This window comes from Narcine bancroftii, chromosome 10 (genome assembly GCF_036971445.1).
Source record: "Narcine bancroftii isolate sNarBan1 chromosome 10, sNarBan1.hap1, whole genome shotgun sequence".
Taxonomy (NCBI): domain Eukaryota; kingdom Metazoa; phylum Chordata; class Chondrichthyes; order Torpediniformes; family Narcinidae; genus Narcine; species Narcine bancroftii.
Window position 1 is genome coordinate 68,606,332 of NC_091478.1, and position 19,985 is coordinate 68,626,316.

Below are 19,985 nucleotides of genomic sequence, written 5' to 3' on the forward strand. Positions count from 1 at the left end.
TTGTTGCATGTCAATGAAAGCAGTCATTGCCAAGCACAATTCTTTCATACTTTCAAGGCTTGCTTCTGCAAATTCTTTTCCAGCTCCATGTGTAAGCAAATGTGAAACTATGGCAGAAATCTTTTGAATATTACTTTTTCAGGTCAAGGCAAACTTTAAATTGCTCAAAAATACCTTTCTTAACAGACATCATCTGCTTTTGTACACCGCGAGGATCAAAGGTTACACGAAAATAATGATGGGAGATAGCTGTACCCGATTGGCAGTAAAACTTCTAACTAACATTTCATTGGGACGTGGAGCTTCGCTTGCCATCGATACAGTAAGGAGTAAACTATATATAGGAAGTTTTTTTAAAAAAAAGCTAACTTGATGATAGATGTACCGCCTCAGGAGTTTGCAGAGGTTTTTATGACATCAAAAACCCTGGCAAATTTCTATAGTGGTGTGGTGGAAAGTGCTGATCAGCTGCATTATGGTCTGGTATGGAAACACCAATACCCCTGAGCATAAAGCCCTCCAAAAGGTAGTGGACACAGCCCAGGACATCACAGGCAATACCCTCCCCACTAATGAGTACATCTACAGTGAATGCTGCCGTCGGAGGACATCAGCAATCATCAAAGACCCTCACCACCCAGCACACCCTCTTCTTGCTGCTGCCATCAGGAAAGAGGCGCAGGTGCCACAAGACTCACACCAGCAGGTTCAAGAATAGCTGCTACCCCTCCATCATCAGACTCCTCAACAACAAACTTAATCAGGGACTCATTTAAGGATTCTTATTTGTGCACTTTATTGATCATCTTTACTCTCCCTTTATTGTATAGTCAGTTTGTTTGCATTTTATATCTGTTTACAGTTCTTTTGATTACATTTTTATGCTCTGTACAGTTAATTTTTGCACTACCAATTAGTTCTGCCTGCAGGAAAAAGGAATCTCAAAGTTGTATGTGATGTCATGTATGTACTCTGAAAATAAATCTGAAATGTGGGCAAACAGCATCTTTAAACAAAGAAAATATTTGCATCAACTAATCAATGTCACAATTCATTTCAAAATGTATTTTAAAAAATTGCTGACCATTCTAGATATAGAGGTCAGAGGTAAAACACAGGATTCTGTTGACACTGTGGTTAAGTGAAGAAACACACAAATGCTGGAGATACTCAAGCCCAAAACATTGATGATGTATGTTTACCTTTGCTACATAAAGGCATTGTTTGACCTGCTGAGTTTCCCCAGCATTTGTGGGGTTTTTTTTCAGGTATAGAGGCCATAATTGTACATAGGACGTTACAGCACAGAAAACAGATCCTTCAGCCCTTCAAGTTTGTGCCAAACTATTATTCTGCCTAGTCCCACTAACCTGTACCCAGTTCATAGCCCTCTATACCCCTCCCATTCATGTATCTGTCTAAATTTTTCTTGAATGTTAAAATTGAGCTTGCATTCACCACCTCAGCTTGTAGCTCATTCCATACTCCCACTACTCTCTGTGTGAAAAAGTTCTCCCAAATGTTACCCTTAAGCTTTCACCTTTCACTCTTCACCTATGACCTATATATACCGTATTTACTCTGTCTATGCCCTCATAATTTTGTATACCTTTATCAAATCTCCCCTCATTCTTCTGCACTCTAGGGAATAAAATCTTAACCTGTTTAATCTTTCCCTGTAACTCAGTTCCTGAAGTCTGGGCAACATCCTAGTAAATCTTCTCTGCACTCTTTCTATCTTTTTGATATCTTTCCTGTAGTTAGGTGACTAATACTCCAAATTTGGCCTCACCAATGAATTATACAACTTTACCTTTACATCAACTCCTAAACTCAATACTTTTATTTATGAAGGCCAATATGCCAAAAGCACTCTTTACAACCCTATCTGTGATGCCACTTTCAGGGAATTATGTATCTGTATTCCCAGATTCCCAGATGTTCTACCCCACTCCTCATGCCCTATCATTTAACGGGTATGTCCTTTCAAAATGCAACACCTCACACTTGCCTGTATTAAATTCCATCTGCCATTTTAGTGCCCATTCTTCCAGCTAATCCAGATCTCTCTGCAGGCTTTGAAAGCCTTCCTCACTGTCCACAATGTCTCTGATCTTTGTCACCTGCAAACCTGCTGATCCAATTTACCACATTATCATCAGATCATTGATATAGATGACAAACAATGGTCCTAGCACTGATCTCTGAGGCACACCACTTGTCATAAGCCTCCAGTCTGAGAAGTAATCATCCACTAGCACTCACTGGCTTCTCCCATATAGCCAATGTCAAATCCAGTTTACTACCTCACTATGAATACCGAGCAACTGTACTATCCTGACTAACCTCCCATGTGGAACCTTAACAAAGGCCTTACTAAAGTCCATTTGGTCAACATCCACTGACTTTCCTTCAACAACTTTCCTGGTAACCTCAAAAAAACTCTACGTTTGGTTAAACACGACCTTCCAAAGCCATGTTGGCTATCCTTAATCATTCCCTGACTATACAAATACTTGCATATCTTGTCTCTTAGAACACCTTCTAATAATTTACCAACTACTGACATCAGGCTCATTGGCCTATATCTTGTCAGGTGCTGGGAATTTATCCACCCTTATTTGCTGTAAGACAACAAGCACCTCTTCTACTTTAATCTGTATAGGTTCCATGACCTCACTGCTGGTTTTCCAAATTTCCCTTGACTCTGTGTCTGTTTCCTGAGAATCTTTTCTTTCTTGACTCTGTGTCTGTTTCCTGAGTATCTTTTCTTTCTTTGGCTTGGCTTCGCGGACGAAGATTAATGGAGGGGTAATGTCCACGACAGCTGCAGGCTCGTTTGTAGCTGACAAGTCCAATGCGGGACAGGCAGACACGGTTGCAGCGGATGCAAGGGAAAATTGGTGGGTTGGGTGTTGGGTTTTTCCTCCTTTGTCTTTTATCAGTGAGGTGGGCTCTGCGGTCTTCTTCAAAGGAGGTTGCTGCCCGCCGAACTGTGAGGCGTCAAGATGCACGGTTTGAGGCGATATCAGCCCACTGGCGGTGGTCAATGTGGCAGGCACCAAGAGATTTCTTTAGGCAGTCCTTGTACCTCTTCTTTGGTGCATCTCTGTCTCGGTGGCCAGTGGAGAGCTCGCCATATAACACGATCTTGGGAAGGCGATGGTCCTCCATTCTGGAGACGTGACCTACCCAGCGCAGTTGGATCTTCAGCAGTGTGTATTCGATGCTGTCGGCCTCTGCCATCTCGAGTACTTCGATGTTGGAGATGAAGTCACTCCAATGAATGTTGAGGATGGAGCGGAGACAACGCTGGTGGAAGCGTTCTAGGAGCTGTAGGTGATGCCGGTAGAGGACCCATGATTCGGAACCAAACAGGAATGTGGGTATGACAACGGCTCTGTATACGCTAATCTTTGTGAGGTTTTTCAGTTGGTTGTTTTTCTAGACTCTTTTGTGTAGTCTTCCAAAGGTGCTATTTGCCTTGGCGAGTCTGTTGTCTATCTCGTTGTTGATCCTTGCATCCGATGAAATGGTGCAGCCGAGATAGGCTCTGCGCAGAACAGCGGCTTGTCATTACAAACACCCTTTTTCAGCAGAGGGACAGCCTGAAGACTACCTGGATGCATCCCCGATCCAAGCACTGGCACCTCCTGGACTACGTCCTGGTGCGAGAAAGAGACAAACGAGATGTGCTCCACACCAGGGTCATGCCCATCGCGGAATGCCACACTGACCACCGGCTTGTTCGCTGCAAGCTCAACCTTCACTTCAAGCCAAAGTCCAGGAACAGTAAAGCCCTCAGAAAGAGGTTCAATGTTGGAAACTTGCAGTCAGACGAAGTGAGAGGAAACTTCTAGGCAAACCTCAAAGCAAAGCTCGAGGATGCAATCCGCCTCATGGACTCGTCCCCTGAAACCCTCTGGGATCAGCTGAAGACTGCCATACTGCAATCTACTGAAGAGGTACTGGGCTTTCCTGAGTAAATACTGATGCAAAATACCCATTTAAGATTTCCCCCATCTCTTCAGGCTCCATACATAGCCAACCATTCTGATCTTCAAAGGGACAAATTTTGTCCCTTGTTATCCTTTTTGCTCTTAATATTTCTGTAGCAACCCTTAGGATTTTCCTTCATATTGTCAGCCAAAGCAACTTCAAGTCTTCTTTTAGTCTTTCTGATTTCCTTTTTCAAGATTTTTCTTGCATTTTTTATAGTTCACAAGTACCTCATTTGCTTCTTGTTGCCTATATCTGCTATACACCTCTCTTCTTCTTAACCAGATTTCCTATGCCTGTTAGCTTTGCATTTAATCCTGACTGGAAAATACAAATTCTGCACTCTTAAAATTTCACCTTTGAAACCTTTCCACGTACCGAACACATCCTTGCAGAAAAAAATGATTCCAATCCATACCCTCTACATCCTTAATTATTTTCTCAAAATGAGCCTTCTCCAATTTAGAATCTCAACCCAAGGACCAGCCCTATCCATAATTAACTTAAAACTAGTGAAATTATGATCCCCTACATATTCTTCTGTCACTTGTCCTGTCTCATTTCCTAATAGATCCAGTATTTTACTAACTCCATTTGGTACCTCTATATTATAATTTGGAGAGCTTACCTGAACACATTTGACAATCCCCAAGCTATCCATCCCTTTTACAGTATGGTTTCCCAGTCACTATGTGGAAAGTTAAAATCTCCTATAACCTTATGTTTCCTGCAGCTATCTGGTATCTTTCTACAGATTTGCTCCTCCAATTCTCGCTGACTATTGGACGGTCTTAAATACAACCCCTTAAGTGTGGTTCTGCATTTCCTGTTCCTCAACTCCATCCATATAGCCCCAGTAGACAAAGCCCTCTGGTCTGTCCTGTCTGGTATTGGAGACTTTGAACTGCTTTGCAGACACCATTATCTGAACAATAAGTTTGGTTGGAACAAACCCATGATTGCTGTCCCAAACTAAAATATTTCATTTCTAATGAGAGACTATAAGGTCGCGTTACAGATTTTCAGCTTAAAAAGACTAAAAATTCTTTTTCTCTCATTGATGAGACATGGGAGCAAATTAGGCCATTCAGCCCATCGAGTCCATTCCACCATTCAAATCATGGCTGATGTCTCTTTACTCCATACCCCTACCTTCTTCCCATAACCCTTGACACCCTTACTAATCAAGAACCTATCAATCTCCACTTTAAATATACCCAGTGTCTTGACCTCCACAGCTGGCTGTGGGAACGAATTCCACAAATTCACCACCCTCTGGCCTGCTGCTTCACCTGTCAATTGTCAAGGATTTGCACAAAGTACTAATGCAGAGTGATTTGTGTAGAACATGGCAGGCTGAAAGACCTGCTTCTATATGTATGACTTTTGAAATGCTCTGTAGGTCAGGGAACATCTATGGAGAGAACAAACCTTAATGTTTCAGGTCTTCATAGACATTCTGACCTACTGAGCATTTCAAGCATCTTATTTTCTTAACAATGTAAGTTTTATTGATCAGACTAATGAAAAGTTTTAACTTTTTGAATGGCTCGATCATTACTGTGAATATCAGGATAACGTTTTAATTCCAAAAGAATTTGAATATTCTATTTGTTATACATTTTGTAAACATAGACACCAACAGCATTGATATTGTTCTCACTTTAGATTATGCTGGGAATCTTTTTTTTTAAATCAAAACCATTTGTATGCTTTATCTTATAACATGGGGTCATTCTTAATCTAAAACTTTTCAAAAATATTCAGGTAAAACATAGAAACATAGAAGATAGGAGCAGGAGTAAGTCATTCGACCCTTCGAGCCTGCTCCGCCATTCAATGATATCATGGCTGATCTTAAAATTCAGTACCCCGTCCCCGCCTTCTCTCCGTAACTTTTAATACCCTTATACTGAAGAAATATATCTAATTCCCTCTTAAATATATTTAACGAACCTGCCTCTACTGCCCTCTGTGGCAATGAATTCCACAGATTCACCACCCTCTGGGTAAAGAAATTCCTCCTCATCTCGGTCCTAAATGGTTTGCCTATTATCCTCAAACCATGGCCCCGGGTTCTGGATTTTCCCATCATTGGAAACATCCCATCTGCATCCATTCTGTCCAGTCCTGCCAGAATTTTATAGGTCTCTATGAGATCCCCTCTCAATCTTCTAAACTCCAGCGAGTACAATCCCAATTTGCACAATCTTTCCTCATAAGTTATTCCTGCCATTCCAGGTATCAGCCTGGTGAATCGCCTCTGCACTCCCTCCATTGCAAGAACATCCTTAGATAAGGTGACCAAAACTGCACACAATACTCCAGGTGGGGTCTCACCAAGGCCCTGTGCAGCTGCAGTAAGGTATCCTTATTCCTATACTCAAACCCTCTTGATATGAAGGCCAACATACCATTTTCCTTTTTAACTGCCTGCTGTACCTGTATGCTTGCCTTCAGAGACTGGTGTACAAGTACCCCTAGGTCTCTCTGCACTTCCCCATCTCTTAATCTATTGCCATTCAAATAGTAATCTGCCCTCTGGTTGTATTACCAAAGTGGATAACCTCACATTTATCCACATTGTAGTGCATTTGCCATGGATCTGCCCAGTCCCTCAATTTATCCAAATCACACTGGAGTTTCCTGACCCCCTCTTCTGTGCACACAACCCCTCCTAGCTTAGTGTCATCTGCAGATTTGGAGATATTACATCCAATCCCCTCATCCAGATCATTAATGTAAATTGTGAACAGCTGGGGTCCCAGTACAGATCCCTGTGGCACCCCACTGGTCACCGCCTGCCACTCAGAAAACGAGCCATTTATCCCAACTCTGTCTTCTACCTGCCAGCCAGTTCTCAATCCACATCAATACTTTGGCCCCAATCCCATGAGCCTTGATTTTGTAAGCCAGTCGTTTATGCGGGACCTTATCGAAGGCCTTTTGGAAGTCCAGGTACACTACATCCACTGGCTCTCCCCCATCTATTTTACCTGTCACCATCTCAAAGAATTCCAATAGATTTGTCAAGCACGATTTACCTTTTGTAAATCCATGTTGACTCCGTCCGATCCCTTCTCTGCTAGTCATATGCTCCGCTATTACATCCTTAATAATGGATTCCATCATTTTGCCCACTACTGATGTAAGGCTCACCGGCCTATAATTCCCCACTTTTTCTCTACCCCCCTTTTTAAATAATGGGGTAACATTAGCTACCCTCCAATCCATGGGTACTGATCCTGAGTCTATCGAGTTCTGGAAAATAATTCTTAAAGCATCTGCTATCTGAATGGCCACTTCCTTAAGTACCCTAGGATGTAGATTATCAGGCCCTTGGGATTTATTTGCCTTCAATCCCATCAATTTCCCCAAGACCATGTCCTTAGAGATACTGATTTCTTTCAGTTCCTCCCTTGCATTAGTCTCTATGTTTCCCAACATCCTTGTGAGGTTATTTGTATCCTTTCTTGTAAAAACAGAACTAAAGTAAGAATTTAATTGGTCTGCCATTTTCTTATTCCCCATTATATATTCCCCTGATTCCGACTGCAAAGGACCTACTCTGGATTTCACCAATCTTTTCCTCTTGACATATTTATAAAAGCTTTTGCAGTCGGTTTTTATATTTGCCGCAAGCTTACTTTCGTAATTTATTTTGCTCTCTTGATTAATCCCTTTGTCCTCCTTTGGTGCATCTTGAACTGCTCCCAGTCTTCGGTTGTGGTACTTTTTTTGGCCAATTGATATGCTCTCTCTTTAGACCTAATCCTGTCTCTAATTTCCCTTGTTATCCACGGTTGAGTCACCTTTTTCAGTTTGGCATAAAAATAAACCAGTATAAACGATTTTTGCAATTTCTCCATTAGATCTGTGAATGCTTTCCATTGTCTATCCACAGTCAACTCCCCCATAAACACCACCCAATCAATCTTACTCAACTCCCGTCTCATACCATCATAAATCCCTTTATTTAAATTCAGGACCTTAGTCTCGGTTTTAATTTCATCACTCTCCATGTCGAGTGAGAATTCGATCATATTGTGATCGCTCCTACCCAAAGGGCCTCGTACAACAAGATTGTTGATTAGCCCCTTATCATTGCATAATACCCAATCTAAAATGGCCTGCTCCCGAGTTGGTTCCTCGACATATTGGTCTAGATAACCGTCCCATAATCATTCAAGGAATTTCTCCTCCTCAGTATTTTTACTAATTTGGCTAGTCCAATCTATATGCAAATTAAAGTCTCCCATGATGACAGCTGATCCCTTATTGCATGCTTTTCTAATTTCTCTTTTAATGCCTTTCCTCACCTCTACACTACTATTTGGAGGCCTATATACCACTCCCACTAACGTTTTCCGCCCCTTGCTATTCCTCAGTTCTACCCATATAGATTCCGCATCTTCCGAGTTGATATACTTTCTGTCAATCGTGTCGGTCCCTTCTCTCACCATCAATACTACCCCACCCCCTTTTCTTTCTTGCCGATCCCTCCTAAATATCGTATACCCCGGATGTTAAGTTCCCAGGCTTGCCCACCCTGCAGCCATGGTTTTACTATTTAAGTACCACCTTCCATTGTTCCATTTTTTTTTGGAATATAGGGTTTCTCAGATAATCGTTATGGAGATGTCGTGATTGTAAGGCCAATGAGGGAATATTCATCCAAAGAAATTGCTTTCTACAATAAGCTTTTTGACGTTCCTAATGTATTTACCCCAGCATTGGATACAAAGGTAAGATTTAATGGCTGCACTATGCTATCTGTAAATTACATCTGTTCCTACAGTCTAGCGTACCAGTGGATGTACAAAGTGAAAGTTGTGCACTATTAGTTAATTTTTTAATTGAAGACTGTATTTAGTGTAATTATATCATAAAATATCTTGTGCACCCTATTTTGCATAAAGTTTGAGCATTGCGCAAACTTGACTCTATTAAGCCTGGGTTCTTGTACTAGCTATAGTGTTCAAGATTTTATGTACAGTACTTTTACTGCATCTATCCTGTTTAATTGATGGCAACCATAATCGACACATTGAAAACCACGTGGATACCAATGACCTTTAAATTTTATCCAAAGTGATTTGACGGCGACATGATTTTGAATTCATCCCTTCTGCTCAGCTAGAAGGAATTGAATCAAAGGTTATTGTTCTAAGCAACATGAAAAAAAAATCTGCTCTTTTGCAGGCCAGTGATAAAGCTAGCATCCATCGACTAACTGAGAGTTTTGTGAACAAGCTGCAGACTGATTTCCCATCTACTGTAAGCACTGTTTACAGGTAAGAAGTGTGCTACTTTCTAGCTTGTGATAACTTGAAGTGCACTATTGTGCTTCATTCCTCCCATACTGATTTTCTCCCCTTTTTTTCTAAGATTGCATAACTCCAGAGCAAGGCAAGTAGGCTGCTTCTAAACCTCAGCCAATACTAACCTCCCCTTTCTACAAGTAAAATACGACTATATGACAAAAAGGACTTGTCACACTATTTATTATTATCTCTTTATAAGTCAATGTATATGATTGTCATTTTTAGTACCTGTTCATCTACAAGAACTGTACATGTATATAATTAATGTCAATAAACTCATCATAATACCAAAAACCAATAAGTACACAAAAACGCATTAGTCGAGGCTATCCTTGTGATGCATCGATGGTGTTAGCTTTTTATTAATGTTTTAAACTGTGCAGTTCAAATAAGAGGGCATTTAAACATAGTTCAAAAGTTCTTATAATGTTTAGTTAGTTTCACAATATAATGGAGAAATGTACAATTTGGGGTTAAAAGCATAATAGATTGTAGTCATGTGTAAGCCATTTTTTTTTTCTTCTAGGACCAGCGAGAAGCTAAATACAGCTTGCTCTGATTTGAATTTTGGTTTGGAACAGCCAGAGAAATGTTTATTGTGTCTGTGCGCTATGAACAATAAAATAGGTATGTAATAGATATTAAAAGCTCCTCTCTTAAATCCTTTGCATACATGTTTTGGACAGTGTCAATAGCACAGTTATTTTCTCATGTTTCCTTAACGTTGCTACTTTTAAAATTCCTTGATATAAATTATACCTAGATTAGAAAGCTCTTAATTAACGCACAATCTGGATTAATTGTTGAAATTGAATATGCAAGTTAGAAAATTTAAATTCAGGCAATTTTTTAAAAATCTTGTATGTTCTTCCAAGAGGAAGCCTCAGCTTTTCAGGCCACCCTAATATCAGAAAACTTGTCACTCAAGCGACTTCCTGAATGTGCGCCAGAGGTCACTGAGCAATGTGGCAATGATGGAATGGACAAGTGCTGTGGTATGCAGTCGGAAGCAGTGTGCTATTCAACAAGCTGGTAGGTGTTTACAGCCAAAGAAACATTTTTAGATGGAAAGAAATCTGCAACCTCTTCCATCATCCAGTTGGTGTTCATTATTTGTATTTATCAGAACTGTTGATTTACCAAGAAGCTTAATGGGGAAAATAATGCAATCTAGAGCCAAATTTTAATTTTCTTGTATTTATTTTAATGCTTCCCAAGTTAAAAACAAATTAATTTTATCCAGTTCAACTTCTGATTTGTGCCACTGATTTCTTGCTGTAGTTTCCATCTGTCTTCCTCGGGTTGAGCTTCCAACCCATCTTTTCAATCATCAAGATTCTCAATTTACACTCATTTATTCTTGCAAGTTCATCTCGATAGGTTTTTTTGTATCTCTTATTGGCATGCTGGCTAACACCTTTAAACAAGACTAAGCAGCTTGTAGCTCAACGTGCACCGTTGTTTTGAGTCATTCAGCTCTTAACTCCTATTCCATTTAAAATGTTAATTGTTGAATTCTGTTCCTCCTGGTCTCAACCTTCACAGTAATATTTCTTCCCTCTTGCTCCAAATCCCTTTAGAGTTTTGTGTTCTTCCATTTCTGATCTTTTATACATTATTTACTTTTGTCCTATTACTGGTGTCTGTGTCTTTAATCACAGTTTAAGAGCTGTGAATTGCTCTCAACAAAGCTTACATTCAGTTGTCAATGGTTATAGATTTATTGTCAGACTACACGAAAACCAACAAGGTCGGGTCAGATACAGCAATGAGCTCTCTGAACCCTTCTCCATTAACAATGGCGTGAAGCAAGGCTGCGTTCTCGCACCAACCCTCTTTTCAATCTTCTTCAGCATGATGCTGAAACAAGCCATGAAAGACCTCAACAATGAAGACGCTGTTTACATCTGGTACCGCACGGATGGCAGTCTCTTCAATCTGAGGCGCCTGCAAGCTCACACCAAGACACAAGAGCAACTTGTCCGTGAACTACTCTTTGCAGACGATGCCGCTTTAGTTGCCCATTCAGAGCCAGCTCTTTAGCGCTTGACGTCCTGTTTTGCGGAAACTGCCAAAATGTTTGGCCTGGAAGTCAGCCTGAAGAAAACTGAGGTCCTCCATCAGCCAGCTCCCCACCATGACTACCAGCCTCCCCACATCTCCATCGGGCACACAAAACTCAAAACGGTCAACCAGTTTACCTATCTCGGCTGCACCATTTCATCGGATGCAAGGATCGACAACGAGATAGACAACAGACAGGCAAATAGCACCTTTGGAAGACTACACAAAAGAGTCTGGAAAAACAACCAACTGAAAAACCTCACAAAGATTAGCATATACAGAGCCGTTGTCATACCCACACTCCTGTTCGGCTCTGAATCATGGGTCCTTTACCGGCATCACCTACGGCTCCTAGAATGCTTCCACCAGCGTTGTCTCCGCTCCATCCTCAACATTAATTGGAGCGACTTCATCTCCAACATCGAAGTACTCGAGATGGCAGAGGCCGACAGCATCGAATCCACGCTGCTGAAGATCAAACTGCGCTGGGTAGGTCACGTCTCCAGAATGGAGGACCATCGCCTTCCCAAGATCGTGTTATATGGCGAGCTCTCCACTGGCCACCGAGACAGAGGTGCACCAAAGAAGAAGTACAAGGACTGCCTAAAGAAAGCTCTTGGTGCCTGCCACATTGACCACCGCCAGTGGGCTGATATCGGCGGGCAGCAACCTCCTTTGAAGAAGACCACAGAGCCCACCTCACTGTCAAAAGACAAAGGAGGAAAAACTCAACACCCAACCCCAACCAACCAATTTTCCGCTGCAACCGTATCTGCCTGGCCCGCATCGGACTTGTCAGCCACAAACGAGCCTGCAGCTGACGTGGACTTTACCCCTCTATAAATCTTCGTCCGCGAAGCCAAGCCAAAGAAGACATACATTATATCTCATGCAATCTAGAGATTAATTTTCCTGTGGCCGAGGCAGAATTACAATTCAATTATAAGGCAGAAAAATTGTACAGGTGCACAAAGAAATGTAAACAAACTGCAATGCAAAGAGAATAAGAGTCCCTAATTGAGTTGGTTGTTGAGGAATCTGATAGTATAGTGGTAGCCGCTGTTCCTGAACCCAGTGGTGCGAGTCTTGTGACACCTCTACCTCTTTCCTGATGACAGCAGTGAGAACAGAGCGTGTGCTGGGTGGTCTGGATCCTTGATGATTGCTTCTGCTCTCTGACGGCAGCCTTCCCTGTAGATGTTCTTGCTGGTGGGTTGGATGTGGCCTGTGATGTCCTGGGCTGTGCCCACTACCTTTTGGAGGGCTTTATGCTCAGGGCTATTTATGTCCCCATACCAGACCGTGATGTAGCCAGTTAGCACCCCTTACACCGCAAATCTAGAAATTTGCCACGATTTCTGATGTCATACCAAACCCGCTGAGGAAGTAGAGGCACTGAGGTACTTTCTTCACAATGCCATTAGTGTGTTGGGTCCAGGAAAGATCTGCCAAGAAAGTGACGCCAAACTTAAATTTGCTCACCCTCTCCACCTCTGATTTCCACAATGATCATTGAGAATACATCTCTGCTTTTACCCTTCCTGAAGTCAACAAGCAGCTCCTTAGTGCACCATTCAACTAAATTTTAAATCTCCTTCCTGTATGCTGCTCATCGCCTTTTGTTTTATACAACCCATTACCATGCTATCATCAATAAATTTGAAGATGATGTTATTGTAGATGGTTGCATTTTTAGTCACGTCATTTTGCATAGTTTGTGCGGCATTTTTATACAAAGCCATTGTTGTTTGTCAATTACAAATTTTTAAAAGGTTAATAACTATTTAAAATGTATTTGCTATTTCAGTGGTAATCTCCTTGCACTGCTTTGCTACAGCTGTAGACTAACTATCAAAGATATGGTGAGTTATACTATAAAAATCCAACTTTTCAATTCTACAGTTGCTACAAACAATGTTCAATAAATTCAAAACAAAATGTTGGAAGTTCTCAGTGAGGCAACATCTGTGGATAGAGAATCAGTGTTAACCCTTAGGACTGATTATAGAAAGTTTATATAATGTTTCTAACAGTTTAACCTGTATTACTTTTTAAATGGACTTCCATAGTTTTGATAAATGTTGTTAAATTCAGATTCCAAAATACAGTTCTAATATTTAATACATTGTATGCATTGATGAACATTCTACATAAAGTTTACCATACTTCCACCTGAATAGGTCAAATATTATATTTGAACTAACGTGCAGCTCTCACCATTCACTTATCTGAATTAATTAGACTGGAATGATAGTCATAGGCTGAATAGGCTGAATGGCCTGTTTCTATGCTATACAACAGACTAAAATTTTATTGTTTTTAATTTTTCCGTACTTAATTTTTTAATTTAGACATATAGCACTGTAACAGGCCAATTCGGCCATACGAGTCAGTGCTGCCCAATTTACACCCTGTTAACCTACACCCCCGGAACATTTTGAAGGGTAGGAGGAAACTGGAGCCCCCTGAGAAAATCCATGCAGACACGGGGAGAACATACAAAGTCCTTACAGACAACGTGGGATTTGAACCCAGGTCCAGTCCTGAATGCTGGTGCCGTAAAGGCATTGCATAACTGCTACACAACCGCGCTGCTGCTTATAATCTAATTAGCACAATTTACTAATTAGTAAAGCAGCATTAATAAAAGTGCATTTTCTTTTAATTTTGTTGTTACTTTCAAGGTGTCACTGGATTTGTTGCCACAATACGTCCTCTCTGAAGCAGAGCGCAGAAAACGCAGGTGAACTTGCATCTACTGAATTAAGATGATCAAATTAATAATACATAGGTTGTATTTAGAAGTAATTAATTAGATTTTGATTCCTTACATGCTTAAATAATGTCTATGTACTTGAACAATCATTACATTATAGAGTATTATTTCTGAGCCATTAACAGCACAACTTATTATAATTAATTTTCAATATTTGCCTGTTGTATCCAGTGTGTCTGATGTTTTAATAACAGATGGTGCTCAGTTGGCAAAAAACAAATGGGCTTGAAAAGGAACCTTTTACTATCACGGATAATTCGGTTCCTCACCGTAATAGCAATTTTGAAATTAACTTGTTGCTTTAATGGTCACCAACAGACTCAAAGGCAGCTGTAGTAAATAAACTCCTGCTCCCTAAATAAATGATGCTAGATTTTGTATGTGCAAGGTCATACAGTGTCGCATTGTCCACACTGGAGAAGCACAAAATACTTTTTTGGCTTCAAATTCCAGCTTCTACAAACTGCCTGAGGAACTTGGTGGGCCAAGCAGTATCAGATGGAGAAAAAGAATGGTTGAAACCTTTCATCAAGACAAGAAGGTCTGGAAATCGTAACCATTCTTCGCCACCTGAAGCTGCTCAACCCATAGAGTTCCAACAGCAGATTGGTTTTAGCATTGCCCAAAACTTCGGTGAAAGTGAAAAGAAACCGTACCAATTCTTCAGTTGGCTCGAGAAGTCATCAGAATCCCTCAGCAATTTGTTTGGAGAAGATCAGCACAATCGATTTCATGCATAATCCAAAATATTATGCCTTAAACTCTCAATCAGATTAGCTTGTGATAAAGGACTTCAATCAAGGTGTTCCTCTACATGCACACTTCAATTAAAAGAAGTGATCGAACCAAGACTGCTGCATTAACTTTGGTATCTGAGCACAAGGAACCAAGATCCTTTGCTGAGAGAATGTGGTTATGTCTGTTTATGCCATGCAATCATTCATTACAATGAGATGTATTTCATAAAAAATACGGAATCAGAACTTTGATTTAATCCATATTGTCTTGGTCCAAACTGTTGTATTGAAGATTCTACATTAATGAAAATAATAATTGATAAATCTCATGTGGTTTGTTTTAGAGCACAGGTGAGGGAACAGATCAAGGAGTTCCTGTTGGCTCCTGAGAAGGATGTTGCTGACTCCTGACCAATCGGCCTGAATTCTCCATAATGCAGATTGTATACGGATTATTCATTTAGCTCATAAAGTGTTATGAATGAATCATGAATTGTAACTTGCTCTGACATTCAAACACTTGAAGTTCAGTTAATTAGATTTCCAATGCTCAATCCTAGGATCTTGTAGCAAGAACTCCAATGCAAATTGCTCATGTATTATAACAATTACAGTCCTAAGGTTTTAGTTGGATTTATATTCATGTTGTTTTGTACACTTAGTCATGGTTGTAAATAAGTTTGAAATATTAAATTCAAAACCTGTTCCTAAATTTAGAGTGGTGAGATTTTCTGTTGAATTACTTTAGGAGGCTTGTTTTAAAAGCCTAGTGTTACATTGACACTAATTTGGTCAAATTGAGCAGATTGCTGTTTGGAAAAATGGGTTAAATGGCTCTTATTGAACTGAACTGTTTTTGCCACACTCCAGCAACTGAATCCTCCTCTCCAGTGCTGTTGGTGTGGAGCTTGAATGTCCTCCCAGTGAGCATGTGGGTTTCCTCTGACTACTTTGGTTTTATTCCCACATCCTAAAATGTGTGAGTTGGTAAGTTAATTGCCCATTGTGTGTAGATGAGTGGGAGAATCCAGGGGGAGATGATGCTCAAAACAATGTTTCTGTGTGGTATCCTTCTCTGACTCTACAACAGGGTCATCAGATCTACATAATTGGATTCTTGACCTATAGAATAGAAAGTAATAGAAATTGTCACAATTCTCAATCCAGGTGTTTAAGCTAGTGTATTTCTCTAACTTACCGGTAGTTTTACGTCAACATTTCTAAAAACTTGTGCAACTGTCTTAAACAAAAATTCCACCTTAAAATTCTAACTTAAGGCCTTTTTCGGAAGAACAGCATACCTTTCATCTGGGCACTTGGCAACCTGGAATGAATTAGTTCATTGTTTCCTATTGCTTTTGTCCCTTTGGTTCTGTGAATGCTTCCTGAATACACGATTCATGCTCTTTATCACCTGAGTTGTCTTAAACAATCTGCATTTAGTTTGGTCAGAGAGAGCACCTCTCTCAGTTCTGAGAAAGGGTCCTTGACCTGAGAAGTCAGCTGATTTCTCTTTCACATTTGCTTCCTGTAAATTTCCCAAGCCAGCATTTCCTTTCTGTGATACAGGAAGGAAATGTGGAAAACTCTCTGGATGGTCTTTCCTTGCTACATTAGAAAGAAAAACTGAGTAGTGGTCCCTCAATGCATCATTACTGCTCATCATAAAACTGTAATGCAAATAAAATGGTTCACCAAATAACTTGTTGAAATTACTGTAAGTGGATCACTTGGGCAGTCATAATGAAAATAAATGTATAGATGTGACTTTTTGAATTTACCAATAAATGTTCATTAAAAAAATATTTTCTGGACTTCGTAGTAGTTTCTGGGTCAATCTGCGATAACTGACAGTGCATCCCAGTGTGATGGCCATTCAGGTTACACTGTAAATAATGTCATAAATTGGGAAAGACATTTCCTCCACCACCAGCTTTTGTGTTTCCAATCCACACACTAGAATCTGGGAACAAGTCATCACTCAATGTCTTAAAACAATAGGATAGGATTGTTAAATAATTCCATGGAGCTCCTTTCACAAATGTCAGCCTATTTATATTAAAACATAATATAATTAAAACTTAATTTATATTAAAAGTTCCTGCCCCTGGTGGTTTGTAAGGAAGTTCCCCAGTAATTTGTAAGCATTCTGCACAAATACAGAGAAAAGTACTTAAACTGGCAAGTAAACCAAATTTCACAAGAGTTAAACTTTAATTTTCCTTTCAAGGACACAGGCACTAAAGAGGTTTGTGAATTTCGAGTAGTTTTAAAACATGCTTTGTTTAAACTGTATATTTCAAAAATCTGGATTTTCAACAATATTTTAGAAATAACATGTGCACTTTTAAAATGTTATCACAACCCAATGAAAGATCATGAGTCGTGTTTCTTTAATACCCCTCCAAAATCAAGGAATTAGAAGATGCCTGCCTGACTGGCAGCTTTTCTTCCTGTACCCCAGATTCTATACCATTTGTCCTACCTGAACTGGGAAATATTGATGGAGGATTACCAATCCTCTTTTAAACTATATCCATTTTACCAGTACTCTCTGTGTACTCAGTGAAGAATCTTGCACAGACAACCCCTGCAACTTTTAATTAAATAGACGTGATAGATAATGTTTTGAGATTCTTAGAATACTACAACATAGACTGAAACTAATATCAGTAGCAAAGTTCAAGATGAGGTAGGAAGCTGTTAAAAAAATTAACATTTTACTGCTAAATAGATCAACCATTGTGAATTATTATTTTAGGAAATACCATATGGACACCAAATTCACTGAATAAAACAACAGGTCTGAATTCATTGGCATGGCTTGGAGCACAAGACATTTTGTACAAATTATTTCCATACAAAAATATTTAATGTAACTAATGTTAATTGGTGATGAAGGAATAATCAGATCCCTACAAACTGATTAAAATGCAATAGATAACAAAATAATTATACAACTAAATATTTCAAACTTCCAAAAGTGCACAGGCCACAGATTGCTTAAATTACTAGATTATCATCCAGAGGAAAATTAAATAAACCTCCAATTAAAAACATCACTAACCATTATATTGCAAAAGATAATGCATACCAGCACAAAAAGATCTTGTGTTCATTTTAAAATTGCATCCCATCAAATCCTTTCTTTCTAAGGCAATCTCAGTTAATATTGGGGAAATTAAATTCTTAACCTAATTTCTCTTGCACCTCCATAATTTTCCTACAAATCTGCTCCTTTACAGCTGATATTGTATTTGTAAGGCCTGAAGTTTAATCCCAACAAAGTGATGACCCCCTTATTTTCTTTCTAAACTCTACTGGTATGTCTCATTTTTGCAGTGGTGAGCTTGATCATCCCTTTCTGCAACTCCCCCTCATCATGACTGAAACTTCTATCCCTGGAATGTTGATCTGCAAGTTCAACTTCATCTCAGTGACTGAAACATGTGCTGATTAAAGCTCCAAGTTCACCTGCCTTCCCAGTCAGATTCTTTGCATTGAAATAAATGCAAGAGTTTTCCAATCCTTACTAAACTGATCAAGTTTTTTTCATCTATATTTGTTTGAACCTCTAGAGGTCACTTCCTCCTGCCAATTTAGATTAAAACATCCCTAACAGCACCAGCAAATCTGCAAAATATTGGACACATTCCATTTCAGATGCCTCATATCCTGATTATACACATCTCACCTATTCCTGAAAAATTCTCAATGGTCTAAAGCTTTAACTCCTTCAAACCATCTGATCTGTCTTTATTCCCATACTCAAAAGCACACCGCATTAGAGCTAATCCAGAACATTAAACCTTTCTTTTAAAAAAAAAACTTTGTTGATACTAATATTCACCACTGATTGTTCACTTCCCTCCTTCAGAATATCCTGACCCCTTATCCTGGTAGTCATAGATCAGATCACTAACCATAATGTCCTCAGAACTGTGGCTGCCTCAGTGAGCCCATCCACAGCTCCAGTCTGGTCAGTCAGGAGCTGCCGCAGGACACTTCCAGCATACACAGGAACTCTCCACAAACCCCCCTGTACTCCAAGAAGTGTAATCTAAGGGTCAGAGTTCTGCCATTCCCTCAAAAGTTAGTTATTGTTGTTTCATTTTGAGTCCTGGTTCTGTGAAGGAACCACCTTATATTTTAAACACCAGCTAGTATTATCTAAGATCTCCTTAACTCTGAAAGAATCAAAGATAGATGCAAAATACTCAGCTCTTTGATAAAACACCAGTTGGCCGCCTCCATAAAAAAAAACAGAAATACCCAGCTGTGGCATCTCACCAAAGCCCACACTGCACACACACATGTGGTGACTGCCATCCACTGAGACTTACTAAACCCTACACTACTAGTCACTGCACACACACATGTGGTGACTGCCATCCACTGAGACTTACTAAACCCTACACTACTAGTCACTGTGCACACACATGCTATGGTGACCGTCTCTTTATCCACTCATACAGCTCTGGTCCAGACAGCTGAATTTAATTACTTCAATTACAATGACGGGGTGGGGGGGGCCTCCAAATAATGAACATTGTTTACTAGCTCAAGAGGAAAATAAATCAACCTTTAACCTAAAATGTCTACAAGAATTTAACTTAAAAAAAATACTGGTTTTCACTTTAAACGTAGTATAAACTTTTCAAACAAAATGTGTGAAATAATGCAAAAATTTTCACCCTAACACAGCACATCACTTACACTGTTTCATATGACAAGACATTCTCTTTGAATCGAAATTGATGTAAATTTCTTCACACCATCACTTTCATGCATTGTTGTTTATACTGAAAAGAATTTCTCAATGTTATAAATGAAGGTTCATACTGAATGTTATAGACACATAATATAATTAAATATATTTTACTACTCCAAATAACAAAAAATTACATTATAAATTATATACATAATTAATTTAAAAAGTTTTAGACTTTAGTAAAAATCAAATTAATCAAATCACTAAGGCCAATTAGGCCATGTTTATCTTAAGAATACATTGATTGAACTTGCATCTCTTGCTTTTTAAACTTGGCCAAAATGTATTTGGAACACTTACATCCTTTGGTTCAT

At 39.5% G+C, this 19,985-nt stretch overlaps 1 protein-coding gene across 5 annotated transcripts in view; it reads left to right on the forward strand.

Moving 5' to 3' along the window:
- The window catches only part of ctu2 (cytosolic thiouridylase subunit 2 homolog (S. pombe)), a 60,956-nt gene extending 44,251 nt beyond the window's left edge, over nucleotides 1-16,705 (forward strand). For all 5 annotated transcript variants that reach the window (XM_069901238.1, XM_069901240.1, XM_069901239.1 and 2 more), the window contains 8 exons: nucleotides 187-322; nucleotides 8,613-8,744; nucleotides 9,202-9,293; nucleotides 9,850-9,950; nucleotides 10,199-10,355; nucleotides 13,195-13,249; nucleotides 14,072-14,130; nucleotides 15,245-16,705. In XM_069901238.1, coding sequence (XP_069757339.1) covers nucleotides 187-322; nucleotides 8,613-8,744; nucleotides 9,202-9,293; nucleotides 9,850-9,950; nucleotides 10,199-10,355; nucleotides 13,195-13,249; nucleotides 14,072-14,130; nucleotides 15,245-15,311 — 799 coding nt within the window. In that variant the 3' untranslated portion in view covers nucleotides 15,312-16,705. The remainder of the gene's footprint in view (nucleotides 1-186; nucleotides 323-8,612; nucleotides 8,745-9,201; nucleotides 9,294-9,849; nucleotides 9,951-10,198; nucleotides 10,356-13,194; nucleotides 13,250-14,071; nucleotides 14,131-15,244) is intronic.
- The last annotated feature ends 3,280 nt before the right edge of the window (nucleotides 16,706-19,985 follow it).